Source organism: Chelonoidis abingdonii, chromosome 20, assembly GCF_003597395.2.
Source record: "Chelonoidis abingdonii isolate Lonesome George chromosome 20, CheloAbing_2.0, whole genome shotgun sequence".
Taxonomy (NCBI): Eukaryota; Metazoa; Chordata; order Testudines; family Testudinidae; genus Chelonoidis; species Chelonoidis abingdonii.
In genome coordinates, this window is record NC_133788.1 from 17,959,018 (window position 1) to 17,979,249 (window position 20,232).

Below are 20,232 nucleotides of genomic sequence, written 5' to 3' on the forward strand. Positions count from 1 at the left end.
TGAAGAACCTGGAAATGGCACGTTTTTAAGCAGCTACAGTTATCTGCTATAAACATTTTAAGATCTAATTGATAATTGGTTGTAGAAGTCATCTCTATTGGAGGGGCTGGGGGGCTTGGAATAAATGTAGGGCTTCTGAAAGTGAACACCTAAGCCCACTGGGCTGAGAAGGCATAGCACAAGTTATGCATACTCTCCTCACACCTACAGCTGGGCAGGAAACGGTTTTCTTTTCCTGTCAACGTTTTCGAGATGAATACATTTTCCTGTTCCACACTGGGACGCACCATAAACATTTCAAAATTTTCCATAAAAAAGGAGAGACTAGCCAACAATAGACCATAGCTCAGGGATTAGGACACATCTGGGATGTGAGAAACCCAGGTTCAAGTTTCTACTCTGTTTGAATCCAAGCTCATCTACATCTCAGGTGAGCTTCTCAGCCACTGCTGTCTTTAGATGTTTTCCATTTTGAAGGTTCAGTTCAGATTTTAATAATTTCAATTATACTCTAATATCACAAGATGCTGGGAAAAAGCAACCAGTGAAGGAACAAATTAGAACTATTTTGAGACCATAATGGAGAAATTTGGATAGGAAAAAAGTAGGTTACTATGGCAGAATGTTTCAATTAGCAGCCATGGAAAACTAGGAGAAGCCCATAGTTTTATGGCTCTATAATGGATGCACTTTGAGCCTACACTAATTTAACTGTAGATTTTAACTGATACTTGTTCAATATAAATCAATTTATGTTTCAATTAGATTTCTGGAAAGGTTTCAAGTGGAGTTGTTTAAATGTATGTTAACTTCCCTACTCTGTGGTAAAAAACAATCATTTACAAGAAAAAAAAATACGGACAATTTTAGTTCTCAGTAACAGTTTCAAAATATGAAGTTCACTATGCCTCAGTCCGAGCTGCAAAACGCTCTCCTACCAACCCAGACAACTACAGAGAATTCTCAGGAAAATTTAACTTCATTCCTTACTTGTCTGCAATAGAGTTAGGCTAAAAATAAAACTATGGATACTACAAAATGCTGCTCCACTAAAAGTTTCAACGCCAAGCACTAGGAAAAGACTGTGTTAGCTAAATAGAATGGTCATGCCTGGAGGCTCAGCTATACATCTTTTCAGTGCCAGAATGACATGAAGGTTGGATTCCTTGTCTCGCTCTTTGGAGAAACAGCACTGAAAAGGCAATCTGGCTCACCGCTAGGGCAAGGTGAATGGGAGACGTCATGTCATCCAAAAGCAACTCATCTACCCACTTAAGAAAAAGGTATTGACAAGGTTTGAAAAGAGTCCCATCCAGTTTAGAAAAATAATAGCCATAAGAGGAAATCTTCAGAAGTTAGAAAGCAGAAGAAACAATGGGAAATAATCAGAGCTTAAGAGTGCCATGTCCTTACATCCTCAATAAAAAGAAAATTTATGTAATGAACACTACTGCACCAAGACTGAAAAAGGGGGAAGACCCATTTAAAGTTGCATCTGAACAAGATTTACTTGCAACTTCTTGGCTTGTGTTATAGCAACATCGAATAAAGTCAAATGAGTATAAAAAAGTAATATGCTCAACTAAATAACAGTGCCCATGACATAATTCTCTTGTATGTATCTGTAGAGTCCTGTGTCGTTCTTTAATATTTTCTTTACATGACAGCAAAGTACAGATACCTGTTAGCCACTATGTCAGCGGTTCCCAACGGCGGTGCCCGCGCCTGCGTCCTTGCCGGCGGTTGAGCACCTGCCAAAATGCTGCCAATGCTCAACCGCCGGCCAGGACGCTCAACCGCCGCCACGGTCCTTCGTCTGGCGCCTGCCAGACGAAAAGGTTGGGGACCACTGCACTATGTTGTATAGAGAATCTCTCAAGTGCTGGAGTTGAGCAAGGCATTAGGTATGAAATCCTATATGCATTTGAATAAAGCACACTATAGAAAGGATCAAATTACTCAGCGTGTCAAGCAAGCCAAAATGTCCATTAAGTCAACACTGGTCCAGCTCGTCATGTATGAACAACAACTGTAATTAAATCACTCCCTAACAGTCCACACTTTCTAATCTTTGGAGTATCTTTGCATTGATAAAGTAAGTCACATTTTTATTTATATGACATCCTCTTCTAACTATTAACATACCTCCTCTTCTGAGGAGCAACTTACTTCACTTAGTTTTCTCCATTTGTGGTTGAGTGAATTGCTAATAATTTTTATTCTAGTCTCAAACAAGTCTTAAGTAGATACCCCCCCAATGTGTATCAAGCTGGCAAAGAAAGTCTCATTTGTATGCTTTTATGGTAAAGTCTTAAAGGAACATAGCCTCACTTCAATTCACTTTCATGAGGTTTTGGTAAGGTACCCTTTTAAAAAAAAAACAAAACAAAAAAACCACACCATGTACTCTGGTGACTTGTCCTTCTCCATCATTGCTATTTATCAGGATATTCGTATATAAATCAAACCCCCCCTCAGTTCATTCAGAAAAGGCACAATGCATTATTTGTGACACACACACAAAAAAATCACATCCATTATTATAATTAGTTATGTTAAAAGCCAACTGGGTTGTGATATTACCAAATAAATCAGACAGAACAAAAGGGCAGTGTATTGGCAAGAGGACTCTTAATGGACAACTATCTTAAAAAGCTGCAACGATGGGAAAGAAAATGCAGAATAAGTATGACAGCCTGATGGGATCTGAGTGAAAAGGTCAGTATGCAACAGTGATTCTCTAAATCAATTTGCTTCCTCTAATGGATGAGGGATATTTAATTTCTAGCATCCTTTTTTATTTACTCATTGGTTAATTGATTAAGCAATCATTTGCTCTTCCTCTCCTGTTTTATCAACACATGCACAAATGGAACATCAATGTTGATATCTTAGTGTGTTAACATGAGATTCTGCCAAACTTACATATTTGACATATTCTTTCCACTGCTGCCACCATTGCATTGCGATGAGAAACCAGTTGTGCCCTGGCTGGAGACCATATCTGCTTTCCCGTTCTAACCAACCCCTACATACAAGAATTAAGAAAACAATACAATCAAAAGACACTACTTGAAACATGGCAGTTAAAAAAAAAAAATGCCAAGTACTAAAATGGCGGTTAATGTGGAAACAAACATTTTTTTCCATCAAATGCATACCTAATAATTTGTCCTTCCTCTTCTGGGGTAGCAGGTCTTAAACCCAAAACTATATGGCACACCTACAGAGAGAGAGGGAGGCAAATCTTACCAAGAAGATGCAAGACTGTCAATGAGACAGCAGGTAAGAAGTAATAAGGGCATCCTTCACACAGAGACATCTTTCAGAAGCAGCATTTGGATGGTGATAGATTATTTCAAATTAACACAAGATTCAAAGCCAAGTGTATTTTTTTATGTGGTTTTAGTCAAGCAAGTTACTAAAAGTCATATCTTCAACTCCCAAATTTACAGGATCCTATTTGTACTATTTAGCTGAAGGTAAGCCCCAACTTGGATGCCCAAGGCAGAAAGAAAAAGGAAGGGTTAACTAATTTATTTATTTTTTTTAAAAGGGCTCTCTCCTGACATTGCTGTACACAAGGAAAAACACTGAGGTTCCAGTCATCAACTAAAGTAACATTGACCCCTAAACTATAACCAATTTTAATAAACGAATCCAACCCAACTTCTGACAAAGGAAAAGAAGACAGCTGGGTAATACAGTAGTTAGCTTAGCACTCTTATAAGTCTTTTCTTCTGCTGATCTGAAAGTACTTTAGAAAGGAGGGCAAATATGATCTCTATTTTGCACATGAGGAAACTGAGGACTTGCCCAAGGCCATTCAGTGACAGAGCCAGAATTAGAATCCATGCCTCCAATCCCCCGTCCAGTGACTGGTTAGGGCTTTAGAAAGGGGTGGCCAGCCTGCACCAAAGAAAGTTTACACTTTTTGCAGTTTATCCCACTACTAGTGTATGTTTTAGTTGGCAACAACAAAAATGTAAGCCTCAGCCTGAGCTTTCTATCTAAGCTTGCCTGCATTTAAGGTTTCCCTGTAGAAACATCTATATTCCTAGAGCTCCCTTCCATTTATGAATCAATCCCACCTCCCTGATTATCTTCTGTAGAGTAAGCTAGTTGCATTGGTTACAAACATAGGATCTTACAGCAGAGTTTTAACACCTGCTATCTGGGTTGCTCAACAGAAGAATCCTGGCCATCATGTTATGAGGGAGAAAAGAATCAGAGAGAAAGTAACTCAGGGTATACACTGGCACTTTACAGTGCTGCAACTTTCGCACTCAGGGGTGTGAAAAAACACCTCCCTGGGCGCTGCAAGATATAGCGCTGTAAAGCCTCAGTGTAATCAGTGCTGTAGCGATGGGAGCGCGGCTCCCAGCGCTGCAAGCTACACCCGGAGAGGATGTGATTTACGTGCAGCACTGGGAGAGCTCTCTCCCAGTGCTGGCGCTCCGACCACACTCACACTTCAAAGCGCTGCCATGGCAGCGCTTTGAAATTTCAAGTGTAGTCATACCCTCAGTTTCAATACCAATATAGTATTATCAAAATTCATTCGTCTATTAATGAATTTCACATTAATAATCAACAATATTAATTTAATCATGTTTATTACAGTAATACCTAAGTAAACAACCAAGAATGGAGTCCCAATGCTTGGCACTGGCTACATACAGTACAAGACAATCCCCGCCCCAAAGAACTTACTGTCTAAAACAGACAAGATACACAATGGGGAAAGTAGTAGAACCCACAGCAGAATGAACTTGAAACTTCCCGTTAGTTCCACTATTATTTTTAGGTGGATTTGTTTGGTAGGAATAAGCTGAAGTGGAAAGAAAAGTGAAAGGAGAGAGGACATTGAAGGGAAGTGGAGTGCTGGTATTGGACAGGGGAAAAGGTTCCCCTTTGCAGTTCAACCTGGGGAGGAACCTCGGTGTTAGTTTCCCCAGAGTGAAGGAGTCCCTCTGCATCCATGGATGCGGCAGGAGAGGGATGGCTCTAGCTGGACCCCATTTTATCCTTTTCCTTCCAGTGCAGCAGTCCCTGATTTGGCTACTTCTGCACCTGCTCCTATAGCTTGGAACCTCTCTGCAGTTGCTCTCCAGTACCACGTGGGGAAAGAGACCACCTGAGTCCTACTTTCCCCAGAGTGGGGGGAGCGGATCGGTCCTCCCCAATAAACTGTTCGGTCTTTGAGCCAGTTTTCAGATTGGTTGCTCCTCATTACATGTTTTATAGCCTCTTTTCATGTGTCTTTTGAAGCTATCAATTTGAATCTCAGCTGGAGATGTCTAATGATTGGTGGAGCAACTGATTTAAATTGATATTACAGTGTGAGAGCTGGTATTCTAATAATCTGAACAAAAGAAAGGTCATTAGCTGCTGGGAAGTGACAGATTTCCCAACAACTATCACACAGCTGGCTCTGATGTTAGTTTTTTAACTAATGCTACAGTGTACTAGCATCAACTTCTTCAAAATATGCCACCCCTGCTGTTATCAAACCAATCTGTTGAAAGGCTTGATTTAAAGTAATGAAGACTAAATAAATAATAAATACTTCACACTTTCATAGCACTTTTCATATGTACAGCCCAAGGTCTTCACTAAGCATTAATCACCGTTTTACAGATGGGGAACTGAGGCACAGAGAAATTAAGGAACTGCACAAATACATCAGTGGCAGAATTAGTATCCTTGTCCCCTTCTGATGTCTTGTGCAATGAGCATGCTGGGCTGGAGATTGCTGCTTAGATAGTAAGAGCTTGGGTGGTCCTACTTATAGTGGATTCATGAAGAGAACATGAGGAGGCATGAAAACTAAACTAAAAATATCATGAGAATGAGAGTTCTAAACACTTACTGAAGAACAAATACATCAACTAACCCATCACCAGAGAACACTTAGATTGCCAAGAGTTATTAATTTTAGCTCTGGTATTCACATATATGTATTAGTTAAGCATTGGTAGTGTGTTAGTGCTATTCAGGCCATAAAAATAAAGACATCGGATCCTGAGGAGATAATGCAAGAAAGAGCTAAAATGTACTACAGCTAATTCTACAAAATTTATTTAGAAAACAATCTTCCTAGATTTAGTTCTATTTACCAATGAATACATTTGAAGGCTTCCAAAAATGGAGACTGCAACACTTCCACCTGCACCCAAATTTTGGCAGAAGTATCATCACAATAAAATTTAAAGTTGCTTTAGAATGAGTATATACATAAGAGATCTTGAAGAAAGGGCTGGTTCAGTAGCCTAGGGCTCGGGAGGAATCTGAAATTTTATTTTTCTTTGCTGCACCCACGATAACTGCCTCCACACACTCAGCTCCTTTGGAAAGGAACATGCCTCTGTTCAACTCTGACTGTGTAGCTGATTAAGGAACTACACTTACAGGGAGTTAAATTAGGGCAATTCCTCAGAGCTCCATTAGGGAAGATAACTTCTTTAACCACCTCTCAGGACAAAAAGTTTGATGGAAAACAGGCAGGGAATAAATGACAGATGAAAACAATCTTTGGGGTTTACGTTTTACAAAAGATGAGCCAACTTTGAAATGTGGCTGTGCTGTTTTTGAAACTGGGCCTGAATTAGATTTTAAAAATTCAACATACATTTGATCCCAAGCTCCTGAATTCCAGGTTTACCTGCGCTGTGAAAAGGATTTGATATCACCTCTCTGTGCACTATTCATATCTATACATCAATAAAAGGCTATTTAGATACTGTCTACAGAACATGGTTGGGGTGGGGGAGGATCGTAAAGTACAGGGGCAACCTCTCTCATTTCCTGTTCACTTTTTAGAGAAGATTTGGAATGCCACCACTTTTAATGGGGAATGTAACTACTGTTACACTTTAAATGTCTTCCCTATTTTATGTATCGTGTACGCCATTTTTAACAGCTTATGCTTCAGGCATCTCACACTTCAGTGAATAATAAGCAAGTACACCATCATTCAGTCAAGGTAATGCACTCGTACAAAAAACACACTTACTCAAATAGATAAAACTCTATGTGAGTTGACGCAAATGCTAATGCTGCACTTTGTGACTGCAAAAAGAAAAGCTGATGAGTTAATTACCATATTGTTAAGGTTTAAATTTGCACTAAATGTACCTGAAAAAGTAGATTTAAAAATTCATTGGCAAGAGCACTCTTCACACTCCAGATCTGATAGTCTTCCAGCGTGAGGTGTCCGAGCTAAGTTAAAAAGAGGGGAAGGGAAATAATGAGCATTACCAAGTTTACCTCATTTCTATGTAAACTGTACATAAACCCATCAGACAGAACAGGAAAAGAAAGCGCCTGGGAAAGGATTAGCATACATCATTACTGCTATAAAACTTCATCTGAGGCAACGATAATGAAATAAGTCCAGATACCAGTTTTAGCTTATCTTAGTCAAAGCACATGAATGTCCCAAAAGAACTACACGGCACTGAACCTACACAGAACGAACCATGCAAAGGTATCAATCTTTGTTCCTGCAACATAAAACAATTTAGTTTCCAATATCCATCATAAACGTGCTTTCTCAAGCCGTGACCAAAACAGCATTGAAGGATCCAGATGAATGGTCAGGACTGCCATTTTGTAGGATACAAAGCCACACCGAGGCTATATTTCTTCAACGAGTGCTCCACAGAAATGCCCCAGCATTTGTACACAACTGCACAGAAGTCAACTGCAGGTTTAGGGTCTATTTGTTGTAAGATTCTAACGCAGATTTTTTCAATAATGTTCTTATCTTAATTTACAATCTGCACTAAAAAAAGATGATGACATGAAAGTAGCTCTTAGGAATTTACAAAGGGCACTGCCTGTTTTAAGTCCATGTACATCCAACCTGCCATACTGAGTTCTATATTAAATTGATCCTAACAACAAACCTTTAAATCAAAATATAGATCTTTACACGGCAAAATAGCAGAATTTTCCTAATGTCTGATTATTTCATACATATTTTAAACGAGAAAATAATGCAATTCCTTCTTGACAGTCAGGCTGACTGGGGCTCTGGAATCGTGTCTCACCTTCAGAGGCTTCCTAGCATCCAGGTGCAATGTTGAAGGGGTTCTCTTAGTTGGGCTGTGACAAATAACTCAGACTCTATCTTTTGCCTGGGACTAGTCAGTCCTCTTCCTCCGAGCAGGGGCCCTCCTCTCTCAGTCATCTTCCTGAAGCTGGGCTGGATCTCACCTTAGGGTAGTCTGTCTTATCCCTTCTTTAAACAGAGTCCCTCCCTTCATCCTCTCTCTCTCTGGGGCTGGGAGTTATGTTCCATGCAGTCACAAGCTAGATCTCCTCCTCCTCCAAACAGGAGTCGTCCCTCAGCTCTGTCTCTGGAAATGGAGTTGTATCTCGAGCTTCCTTCCTTAGGGTAATTGCTCTTGTCCCTGATTCAAGCAGAAGTTTCCCCTCAACCCTCTTCTTTGAGACTGTTAACTTCATATTCTTTTTTTTTTAAATGACCAATCATTGCTGTAATTGTCTTTTTGGCTCAGGTTAGTCAGTCCTACCCTCCTTCAAGCAGGACATTCCCCTTTAGTCCTCTTTCTAAAACTATGATTATGCCTCAGGCCTTGGGTTAATTAGCTTTATCCTCCTTCAAGCAGGACTTTCTCCCTCCAGACCTCCTCCTGGAGCTAGGCTTGTGTCTTAAGTTAGCTGCAAGGCTTTTACCAATTCCCTTCAGCAGAACATCCTTTCCATTCTGGAGGGTTCAACAGTGTCTGTCCTGCAGTGAGGGAGCACGCAGCCTTTATACCATTCCCCTTCCCCTACCTGCTTCCCAAATGGTTGGGTGAGAGGGGAGCCTTGTCCCGCCCAATCTGCAAGGCTCCTGGTCTCATGCTCTTAAAGGTACAGCAACAAGATTCACTCTCTAAGCACTATTCATTCCTGGGGCTGCTTCCACCCTATGCCTGTCCCTCGTAGGTCTCTCTATATCCTCCCACTGGACCTTTCAAACCCTCAAAGGGCCATGCCAGCTTGTAGGGTGGGTTGACCAGTAAGAGTTACTGCCCTTGATGGCAGATGACCACATCACAGAATCTAAGTGCTACATTCAAAAAGTACGCTGCCATTTTGTAATGCTACACAGTTCTGCCTTGTTTTTTTCTCCCCTAAGGCTTTACTGTCAGTAACATTAATAAAGCTTTCTTATTATGTCAAAGTACTTCGAGCAAAGGTCAAGAAGTAATACAGCTTTGTAAATGTTAGCTACACAAGCTATATTTTAACTATTTGGCAACAGCACAAACATTGCTGGCCATAGGTGAATATGAAATACACCCAAGTCAGGAGAGCAACAAGAATCCAGATTATAAATATAAACAAGAAATGATAAAGTAGCGTAGTTTGACATTGCCCAGCTCTATTAAACTTCCTGATTTTTTTTAACTGCCTCATAAAAGGCTCAATTTGATATTTTCATACTGGAATGCAACTGCATAAACACTTAGTCAGTACTGATAATTACTAAATCTCTGGTTACACCTACTTTGTTCACAGTTCAAAGGCAAAATGAGATAATGTGCCGAGGAGTTCAATAACTCACCTAACTGCTGCAGCAGCTGCTTGTTCCAGCACTATTTTCATAATGTATTGGGAGGGTCCATCATTTTACATATAATCTTTGTTGAGATGGTACGGTCTTTTCCCTTTTGCTTAACACTTTGGGAATAGGTCGTCAACATGCTTAGCTATAGACTACCCTCACTGTGGAGCAAACTAGAAAAACCTGACTGGGTGAAAGAAAGAGCATCTCAGAGGCTACCTTTCCTACTGTTATACTGGAAGAATCTTTCTACCAGAAGATGGACCAGTAACTTCAAATAGAACACAGATAGCTATGGTATATAATTGTTCATGGTAATAAGCATTTCTAAGTATCCTTGATAACTTTTCAGAAGTAACTTGTAGTTCCCATGAACTTCCCCACTTAAGGTTATAAGGCAATGAATTAAATTGTGAAACCGAAGTCATTGCATATTGGAAGATGTGTGATCATCCTGAACCAATCAGATTAAAAGGTGCATTTCTCAAATACATTATTTATCTAGTATGAATATAAAAATGCCTAAGAGTGTTATATATGAGCTAGGTATTATTTTTATTATTAAAAGACTGAAGAGCTTCTGTATAATCAAGAACAGTCACGACAACTGCCTCCAGAGTATGTTTCATGGATTTCTGCCTTGGCTGTGATAGAGACAATACGTATATGTACTTCATTATATATGAAAATATTGTAGAAGAAATTTGATCTGAATGTAACATCTCAACAACTGAAGGCAAAAACTTATGCATTTCAAGGTGGTATATATAACATTATACAGCACTACTGATCACCTGAAGGATAAGTCTATTCATTTTCCTATCTGCTGCAGAGGATGATACATGCTGACACAGTGAACACACAGGAAGTTTATTATGCTTTTGTTTTTTATCTATGACTTGTTGGTTTTTAACAACAAAACAACATAAGGTGTATAAGCCCATTTCTTCACATACACACAACAAAAATTAGGTTTATTAAAGCAGTATTACTCGCACATAAATTCTAATAATGGCATAGGATGATTAATTTCAGCTGATTATATAAATTTGGACCTGATTTTCACAAGTGTTAAGTTTCACACCAAGATCCCCCACTTACTTCAGTTGAAATTAGCTGGAGCACCACTTTGGAAAATTTGCTCTGAAGCAGAAAGGGTAGATGCAGAAAATGAGCCATCTCAAATATACGCACATCTGATTTTAGCATAACCACCTTCCTTCTTGAAGCATGAACCAATTACTAATATAGTTTTCCTTCTTTGATGGACAGCTATTTTGCTGGTCATTACTCTTATAAGAAGAGTAATCATTTCAGTGCTTTAGGCAAACTTTGTTTTACCAGTATAGAAAAATATATAATAAGTGGGTGATAATTCTGTTGAAGTTAAATTTTACAAATTGACATATGGATCAGAATGTAAGTACATAGTCTTTTTCTAACAGACGTACCTGACAAGTTGCAATGAAAAATTGACATTTGCTTGGTAGAGAACCCACTACTGACAGATCTCTGCATTGAAGCCAAACATGGTAAGTTTATTTTACCTTGTATTACTTTTAAATAAGCTGAAATATTTGAGCATTACCAACTTGCCAAGTATTTTCATTTTTATCACAGCTAATCCGCTTCTACTCTTTAGGATTCAACCAGAAACCTTCCCATGTGTGTGAAAATACAGTTGGAAAATCTGACAGTTGACTGACTCTCTTCAAGTTATCTATTCAAAATGTCAAGAAAAGTTCAGCAAGTTCTCACCTTTGTGGTATCATGTGCATCCAAAATGTCTTCTACAATTTCAGACAAATTCATGCCCAATTCCTTGACAAATGGATTAGAAAATACAGCGTTTAGTACATTATTCCAGAGCTATCCATGTCGAGAGAAGGAAAAGAGTAAACATTTAACTTTCAGTGATTTTTATTAAGTATCTGGGAGTTTAAAATTTGGCGTCTTCATGTCAGCCATATTTTTATATCTAAATAGTGCTCTGTACTATAAACAGCAGCAGAAATTACAGAAAATAATTTTACTTTTGTTAGAATCAGTATGGGGTAAATTACACAAGGTCAGCTGCATACATACCTTTCCTCAATTCAGACATTTCAAGAGGCTGTTTTAGTGACATCTGTCTCCAAACATTCATACTGTACTTTGAAACCTAAAATTGATTCCTATTTTTCAAAGGCTACTACAGAAAAACAATAGGAGGTGACTTAAAACACGACTTACAGGTATCTTATCGGTACGGTTATCTTTCCAGACCTCTAAAAGTGCAACTACCATTTCTTTAAGTTCAGTGCGAGACAAAACTCCATCTCGGTCAACGTCAAAAACCTTAAAGCAAACTGAAGGGGGGGGGGGGAAAAGGATTAGTTTTTCACGTTAAAGCTAACTGACAACTATGTTCTAATTAGGGCTACTGCACTTGGTCACTTCATTGCAGGGCAAAACCATGCAAAGTCACAAAAATGTGACTTAACTGACAATTTTGAACTTCACAATATAATCTGGGGTTGCTTGGTTGTGGTAGTGAGGAAGAAGAGCTCTCTACTCAACCTGAAATTCAGATTTTCCCCAATTCCTTGATATTGATGTACCAGGGCATGGAACAAATGCGTATTCAGAATCTGTACTTTCCCAGCTTGATGGCAATATTTAAGCTACAAAGATGCTGTCGTTTTTTCACCTACATAGGTACATCACAAAATTCAGAAAACTCATAAGGAGCCAGTTGAATGAGACTGACAATAAGAGCAAACTGGTTCACGCCAATGGTGCGGTTAGGAGTGGTTAAGCACTGCAATAAAATTACCTAGGGAGGCTGTGGAATCTCATCACTGGGGATTTTTAAGAGGTTAGACAAATACCTGTCAGGGATGATTACAATAGGAAATAAACTAGCATGAGCACAATTTACTGAAAATCTCATAGGAAGTCCAAATGTTTACATCTTCCATTTTTCTCTATATAATGGAATGCAGACTTTAGCACCATGTATGTGCTAATACAGTTGGTATATATGAATAGTTAGCAAAATTAAACTACTAAAATAACGTACTGAATACCAACTTTAAAAAAAACAATTCTGAAGAGATTTAAGCTGGAATGAAGTCATAGAATAACTCACATGGATACATGAAATAATAAATGTTAATCCTGTTTAATAAAATAAAGCCTTCATATTTAAACTTAATTCAAGATACAATTTCTAGTTTTTTTCCCTTCCTCTATCTCCTTCTCAAGAACAGATTTAAAAATATGTAAATGAAATAAATTTGATTGACAAGAATTGATCAGATTTTTTAAAATTAGAAGCTTAATGGGCAGTATTTTGCACACTCACATTTTTGCCTTTCTGCCAAGGGTCCTCTGCAACATGCCGACAGCCCACAGGAGATTTCCTTAAAGTCTATGTGATTGTCACGATTTTCATCAAAGGCATTAAACAAACCTACAAACCACAGAAGCATCACCACACTCTGAATCTGATCAGACAAACTCAAAGAATATTTAGCATTTACATAATGCTTTACATCTTCAAAGCAAGGTACAAACATTAGTTACAGTAATTAATCCTCAACACCTCTTAGGCAGATAATTAAGTATTATTATGCCCATTTTATAGGATAGGAAAACCAAAAAAAGCATGTTAAGTGACTCACCCATGGCTAGACAGAGCCAAGAATACAAAACCTCAGGAAATTCCAGGCCAACAGTCTCATTCTTAGACCATGCCCTCTTCCTAATGTTTAATAATTTACACAAGTCTTTCATGCATTTGGTGAATAACTTTAGTTGCCAAGGCTGTCAGGGTAATTTTTTCAAAAGTACTAAAAGTCAGATTTTTAAAGGAGTTTAGGCACTTGAAGATACAGATAGGCTCCTAGTGGGATTTTCAAAAATGCGTTGGTGACCAACTCCCACTCATTTTCATCTGAATTAGGCACACGTAGGTGCTTTGGAAAATCCCACTATGCACCTATCTGCATTTTCATGCACCTCAATACCTTTAAAAATCTGGCTCTGCATGATTTAGGATTATCAATGGGACTTGGGCACCTAAATCCTTAGACACTTTTGAAAATTCTTCTCTCAATAAAATCTTTACCCTCAATGACTGAAGTGCACCATTTACAAAACAGACACAGCAGGTAACAATAATAGTTCAGGTTTCTCCACATCAGTCCCAGCTAACATGCCCTACTTGAGATACACACCACTTCTAGGACAGAAGAGATAGTTGAGTTGCCATGGTCCATTTAGGGGGCACATTCTAACATGTTTTAAATTGTTTTTGCTTTGTTGGGGACTTAAAACAATATAGTCCAGCTGCAGATGTGCCGCCCCTGTATTTAGCCTCTAACAACATTGCCAACAACGTGGTCAAATAGTGACAATTGTGGTAGTTTTTGTGATACAGACACCAGTTCAAAAAGAAGTGGAATGAGACCTGACTTATTCACATTAGATGGTTACAACCTTCAGTCACTACCAACCTGGCTAGGACTTGGAAGGACCAACCTAGTTATGAATGGCTCTGTATCCCATTACCAAGCTTCTGAGCCAACTAGTCGCTTTCACCCTCTTTATCTTGAGCTGTTATAAAGAAAGGTCTCTAACTGACTGTAGGACAATATTTTAACTGAGCACACTGAATATCCACTTTACAAATTAAACTACTTGGGATTCTTTAAAAATCATTTCCATATTCTTGGCTAAAGACAGTGGAATAATTTCTCAAATTAGAGAATTTCAGTAAAGAAATTTCAAGGAATCATAAAGTAACTTACACAAAACACATCAGAACGTTTGCCAGCTTTCCTGACAGTTCAGAGTTATGCATCTCAGAGGAACTACTTCCTCTTGTCATTCTAGATTTGTCAACAAACAAGCATTCACAACTGCTTTCTATCCTTTTATTGAGTATTTGGAATTGAGAGAAATAAATCTCTCTCAATATAAGCTTCAAAAAATGAATGAAAAATGTGTTCTTCTGAACGCTAAAAGCAATGTTGCATCTGTAGGAGAGCTTGGCTTTTTGGAGTTCTACAAATAAGCACTTTTGAGATGAAATTAGAGAAGAGTACCTTAAGTCCCACACCAATATAGCTTCACAGAATGAATATTTTTATCAGTGTCCCATACCTTCACTCAGAGATGGATGAATGGGAGGGGAAACTAAAGGGCCAAATGTCTCTAAATCAAAACGTCCAGTTCTTGACTGAGCCTTCAAAAGCCAATATCGTTTTTCAAGATCAATGATGTCTGATTCTTCCACTGTATAACAAAAAAAAAAAAAAAAATTAAATCTCTGACAAGCAGAACAAGATCTTCAAAACAAATAATTTATATCAATACAAAGAAAATGCATACTTGAGATTCTTTACATGCTTATAAAGAAACTACTAGAATTATAACATTCACTTATGAATACACAGAAAAGTTGTTTAAAAATCCTATGTTGTTTGTCTGCAAATGTAGGAATATTTTGGACAGAAACTTTTGCCACTCATACAGGGAGTTAAAAAACAGCACAATGAAAACAGATTATTTCTTTAAAAAGAGAAACAATGAATCATTTTATGCCAGTTTCCTGCACCTACAAGTTCATAACAACAATGGAGAAACAAGCTAAATTTAGAGTTTCCTCACTTACAGAATTACTGCACATCACCATAGTTACTCCAGAGAGTAAAATCAATTACATTGTGATCTGTCTTGATATCACACATTCAAAGGTACCACAGAAGTGAACTTCTGCCGGCTGCTGAGTCTGCTGAAGTCTCTTGTTCTCTTTGATAAATTCCGCCCCCACACACACACTGATGTCTAATTGTACAGAGAGCCTATTTTCTCCCCGCTTGTCCCTAACAGGACATCACACATTTGAACACTGAAATTGGGATGTAAAATGAACATTTATTTCAAAGTATAATGAACATCCAAGTACAGGACTTGGCTACTTTATTGAGGCATGCATGTTGGAAAATTGTACATTAAAGCTAGAACAAATTCCTATACCAAATACTGTGAAATTAAAATTAACAGTTAATACAACTATAACTTAAACTTACATTTAGACATTACTATCTTTCTACATTTAATGTCTATTTCCAACTATAAAATCATTTGCCTTTACTTTTTTTTCTTATTTATTGTTGCTATTACAAAAAGCACCTGGTGACACAAAGAGTAGTAGGGCCCCACTGCTCAAATTCAAATTTGAACTCTTCAGGGCAAGGATTATACTAATTTGAAGACAGGATGCAGTCATGAATATAACAACGAATGGGAAAGAGGTGAAGGAGAAAACAGCCACAAGAATGTGCATTAACATAGGCCAGTGACGTGCACAACAAGATAGTTTCTACCCTTTCTTTTAAAAAATTAAGATAATTGTCAGATGAATGAGATAAATATGCAAAGTCCCTACTAACCAATTAAATTTTAAAATAGCTAATGGGAAGAGTAAAAGGTTTCCACAAGAAAGCAAGAGTAAAACTCCACATGCAAACAGCAGCCTCTAGAAAACTGAAGTCTTAGATAAATTTCTGTGCTTGAAGAAATAACCTGTTCAAGAAATAATTTTCCCCAAAGCATTTTATCCATATGGTATGAGGATGCGTGTCAACAGTGCTTTTTAGGTTGGTGTGAATTAAGTGTTTCTCAAATATCTATTTAATAATAAAGCTGTCTATATTAAGAAACACCATGTGTGATCTCATTCCCAGATGGTTCTAAGCCCTTAAAACCATGCCAGCTTTCTAATAGGATTTAACTGCAGCTATTTGGCCTGGTTAGACTATAGAAACAAAACAATGTCACAAGGACTAAAAACAAACGAAAAACAAAAAGAGGCAGTTTTAACATTTCACCTTTGCCTCAACTCCTGATCAATACAGGCCAGTATGTATTCCAGACATATGAATCTGGTCAGCCTTTATGGCAAAAAAAAGTTAATAGAAGGGAACACTTCCCCACCCCAACAATGGATTTTGACAGACAACTCACACTGCCCTATGAATGCAATCACCAGCTGCTTTTTGGTTTACATCTAATCATAAGCAGCATATAGATTTGGGAAAATAAATATTGGAATAAACTTGCAAATTTTAAAAATAGTTATGGATCACAGCCCAAGGTTCAAGTTGCTAGTTTGTATTTCCTGAACACTGTTCATTGGTGCTTTTCATTACACTGAAAAGAGGTGAACGACACAAGAAATGTAGTTGTTTTAAATTTACCCTGCCCAGTTCAGTTCACAAGAGTAACAATCCCATTAAAATGAGCGTGAACACATTTTAACAGCCCAGCAGGCATATCATGTAATGTAGAGCAAGCTACTCAAAGCTACCTTCAACACTGCACGTTTGTAGAAATTATTCAAAAAAGATTACACTTGAAACACAGAGTTTGGACTCCTGTCTTTTTTGGGTATCCTTCAACAAAATATTTAAATACATTAACGAGAAAAATGTGCACAATGAAACTATTTTGTTTCTACTGTTTCCACTGCACGTTCAACAGAATCACAACATTCCAATCACAGCAGTTAAAATTATCTGTGCAGGAACCCATTACAATGGCAATGAAAAAAGCTATTATATTAGCATTGTCATTACCCACAATAAATACTGCGTTGATGCGTCCACTAACAACCAGCCTAGTTATTCACTGTCCAAGGAGAGTGACATGTAAAAAGCAAAACAGCAGCATAAATCCTGTAAATTATTTTTAACATTCTTTCGCAGTTTTCATATTCTAGAGTGTAGCAATAACAAATGTAAGGATTTGTTTTTAAACGGGCCTTGATCCTGGACTGCTCTTCTTTACAGCAACTTCCCACAGCTGCCTCAAGGCCACTCTGTGACCTGCTGCATACTTTTATGTCTCAGGAAATTCCTTGCAGGGTGAAAAGAAATTTTCCCGGGGTTCTGGCCCCACTCCAGAATCAGGACCGTGCTTTTTATCTTTACAGCTTCTTTAAGGCTATTGTTGCACACTCACCAGGCTGAAGCCTAGGTTTTTAAAAAGGTAAAAATTAAAAGTAGAAAAATAGGCGTTAAGCTCACAATTCTGATACTTAAAAAAAATTTGTTCAAAAATATGCAATTGCAATATTATCTATGAACAACATGGAACAGTTCTGTATACATTCAGAAATATAGTAAATACACCTCTACCTCGATATAACGCTGTCCTTGGGAGCCAAAAAATCTTACCACGTTATAGGTGAAACTGTTATATTGAACTTATTTTGATCCACCGGAGTGTGCAGCCCCTCCCCCTGGAGCACTGCCTTACTGCGTTATATCCAAATTCGTGTTATATTGGGTGGCTTTATATCGAGGTAGCAGTGTATTTTTACAACTGGGATGGTACTTACCAGCTTTTGAATTTTTGACTATTGAGAATGACAAATTACATTTAGAAACTGAAAATATTTATGTTATTCCTTGGAGTTCACAAATAGAATAAAGTAGACAAAAAACATTCATTGCTGTAATTTATAGGAACAGAGATTTAACCACCATATAATTAAAACGTGCACATAAAATAAACTTGGTAAAAGGACACATGGAGAGTGCTAACAATTACGCTACGAAAACACGGTTACTAACCTTTCATAACTGTTTGTCTTTGAGACATGTTGCTCATGTCCGTTCCACGTTAAGTGTGTGTGCGCAGCGTATGCAGTTGCTGGAGATTTTTCCCCTCAACGGTATCTGTTGGGCCAGCTCTAGTGCCTTCTGGAGTTGTGCACTTACGTGTTGGTACAGAGGGTGCAACCTTCTCAGTTCCTTCTTGTTGATAACTCCAACAGAGGGGTAAGGGAGGGTGGGGCATAGAATGGACATGAGCAACACTTCATAATCGTTGTTGTTCTTTGAAATAAGTTAGTAACTGTTTTTTCTTCTTCTAGTGCTTGCTCATGTCCACTCTATGGTAGGTGACTCATAAGCAGGATCCCTGAAAGTGGGCTCGGAGTTCACGGACAGGCTGACTGCAACACTGCTCTCCCAAAACTGGCATCGTCATGGGCCTGTTGGATGAGTGTGTACTGGGAAGTGAAGGTCTTAACCAATGACCAGGTTGCGGCTCTGCAGATGTCCTGGATTGGGACCTGCATGAGGAATGCTGACGACAAAGCCTGAGCTCTTGTGTAAAGAGCAGTCATGATGGCCGGAGGAAGAACCTTCGCCAGCTCATAGCAAGACTGGATACAGGTGGTTATCCAGGAAAAGATTGTTGGGAATTCTCTCATCCTTTCCACTAGTGCTACAAAGAGTTGCTTTCAGAGTAGCAGCTGTGTTAGTCTGTATCTGCAAAAAGAACAGGAGTACTCGTAGCACCTTAGAGACTAACGAAAGCTTATGCTCAAATACATTTGTTAGTCTCCAAGGTGCCAAAAGTACTCCTGTTCTTTTTACAAAGAGTTGCGTGACCTTGCAGAAGGGCTTAGTTCTCTCAAGGGGAGGGCCCGTCCAACATCCAACGTATGAAGACGATGTTTCTCAGTGGTCTTGTGAGGTTTTAGAAAGAAGAGAGGCAGAAAAATGTTGTGGTATTCCAACATCACCTTTGGTAGAAAGGCCAGACGAGGGTGTAGTTGGACCTTGTCACTGTACAAGAACACTGTATAAGGGGGTTCTGACGTCAGGGCTTTGATCTCAGAGACCCTTCTGGCCAATGTGATCGCCACCAGGAAGGCGACTTCCCAAGAGAGAAGCAGTACAGAGCATGATGCTAACGGCTCAAAGAGAGGCCCCATGCGCCTCGACAGAACCAGGTTTTAAGTCCCATGGGGGCATTGGTTCATGAACCTGAGGTTAGAGTCTTTCCAGCCCATTGAGAAACCTGACCATCATCTCATGGGAGAACACTGATCTGCCCTGCACTGGAGAGTGGGAAGGCTGAGATAGCTGCCAAGGGAACCTTAACAGACGAGAGGCCCTGATCCTTTATGTGGAGCAGGTAGACTGAAGAGAAGATCAGGATGGAGAGAGATTCCATTTAGAGGCCCAACAAGTGAAATGCTTCCACTTGGACAGGTAGCTAGCCCTAGTGGAAGGCTTTCTACTACCTAGCAAGACCTGCTGAACTTGATCCAAACAAGCCTGTCCTTCAGGGTTCAGTCATGCAACAACCATGCAGCCAGGTGCAGAGAGGCGAGGTTTGGGTGAAGTCAAGTCCGGGCAGAGTGGGAGCACAAGTGGAGCTGCCACTGTGATGTCCAGAAGCATGCCAAATGCATGCTGGCATGGACATGCCAGTGCTATCAGGATAACCATCACCTTGCCCCGTTTGATTTTTTAGGAGGGCCTTGTGAACCAAGGGGATTGGTGGGAAGGTATATAGTAGGTGGTCTGCCCACAAGAGCAGGAAGGCATCACAGAGGGAGTCCAGGCTGTGCCTGCACAGCGAACAGAACTCATGGCATTTCCTGTTCTATCTGGTGTCAAACAGGTCCACCTGGGGAGGCCCCCATCTCTGGAAAATGACACTGACAACCTCTGGATGAAGAGACCACTCGGGGTGAGGGAAAGGATCTGCTGAGGCAATCCCCCAGTGTGTTTCAGTCTCCCGAGAGATAAATGGAAGGCTCCTCAAGGTAAATGGGGTGTCACACACACAAGTTTCACCCTTCC

The 20,232-nt window shown here is 39.1% G+C and overlaps 1 protein-coding gene across 3 annotated transcripts in view; it reads right to left on the minus strand.

Annotated features, from left to right (window-relative positions):
* The window catches only part of USP32 (ubiquitin specific peptidase 32), a 107,722-nt gene that overhangs the window by 36,981 nt on the left and 50,509 nt on the right, over positions 1-20,232 (minus strand). For all 3 annotated transcript variants that reach the window (XM_032779330.2, XM_075073948.1, XM_032779329.2), the window contains exons 5-11: positions 14,729-14,860; positions 12,927-13,034; positions 11,813-11,928; positions 11,339-11,401; positions 7,138-7,221; positions 3,162-3,223; positions 2,926-3,028 (exon numbers count right to left, since the gene is read on the minus strand). In XM_032779330.2, the coding sequence (XP_032635221.1) occupies positions 2,926-3,028; positions 3,162-3,223; positions 7,138-7,221; positions 11,339-11,401; positions 11,813-11,928; positions 12,927-13,034; positions 14,729-14,860 (668 nt within the window). The remainder of the gene's footprint in view (positions 1-2,925; positions 3,029-3,161; positions 3,224-7,137; positions 7,222-11,338; positions 11,402-11,812; positions 11,929-12,926; positions 13,035-14,728; positions 14,861-20,232) is intronic.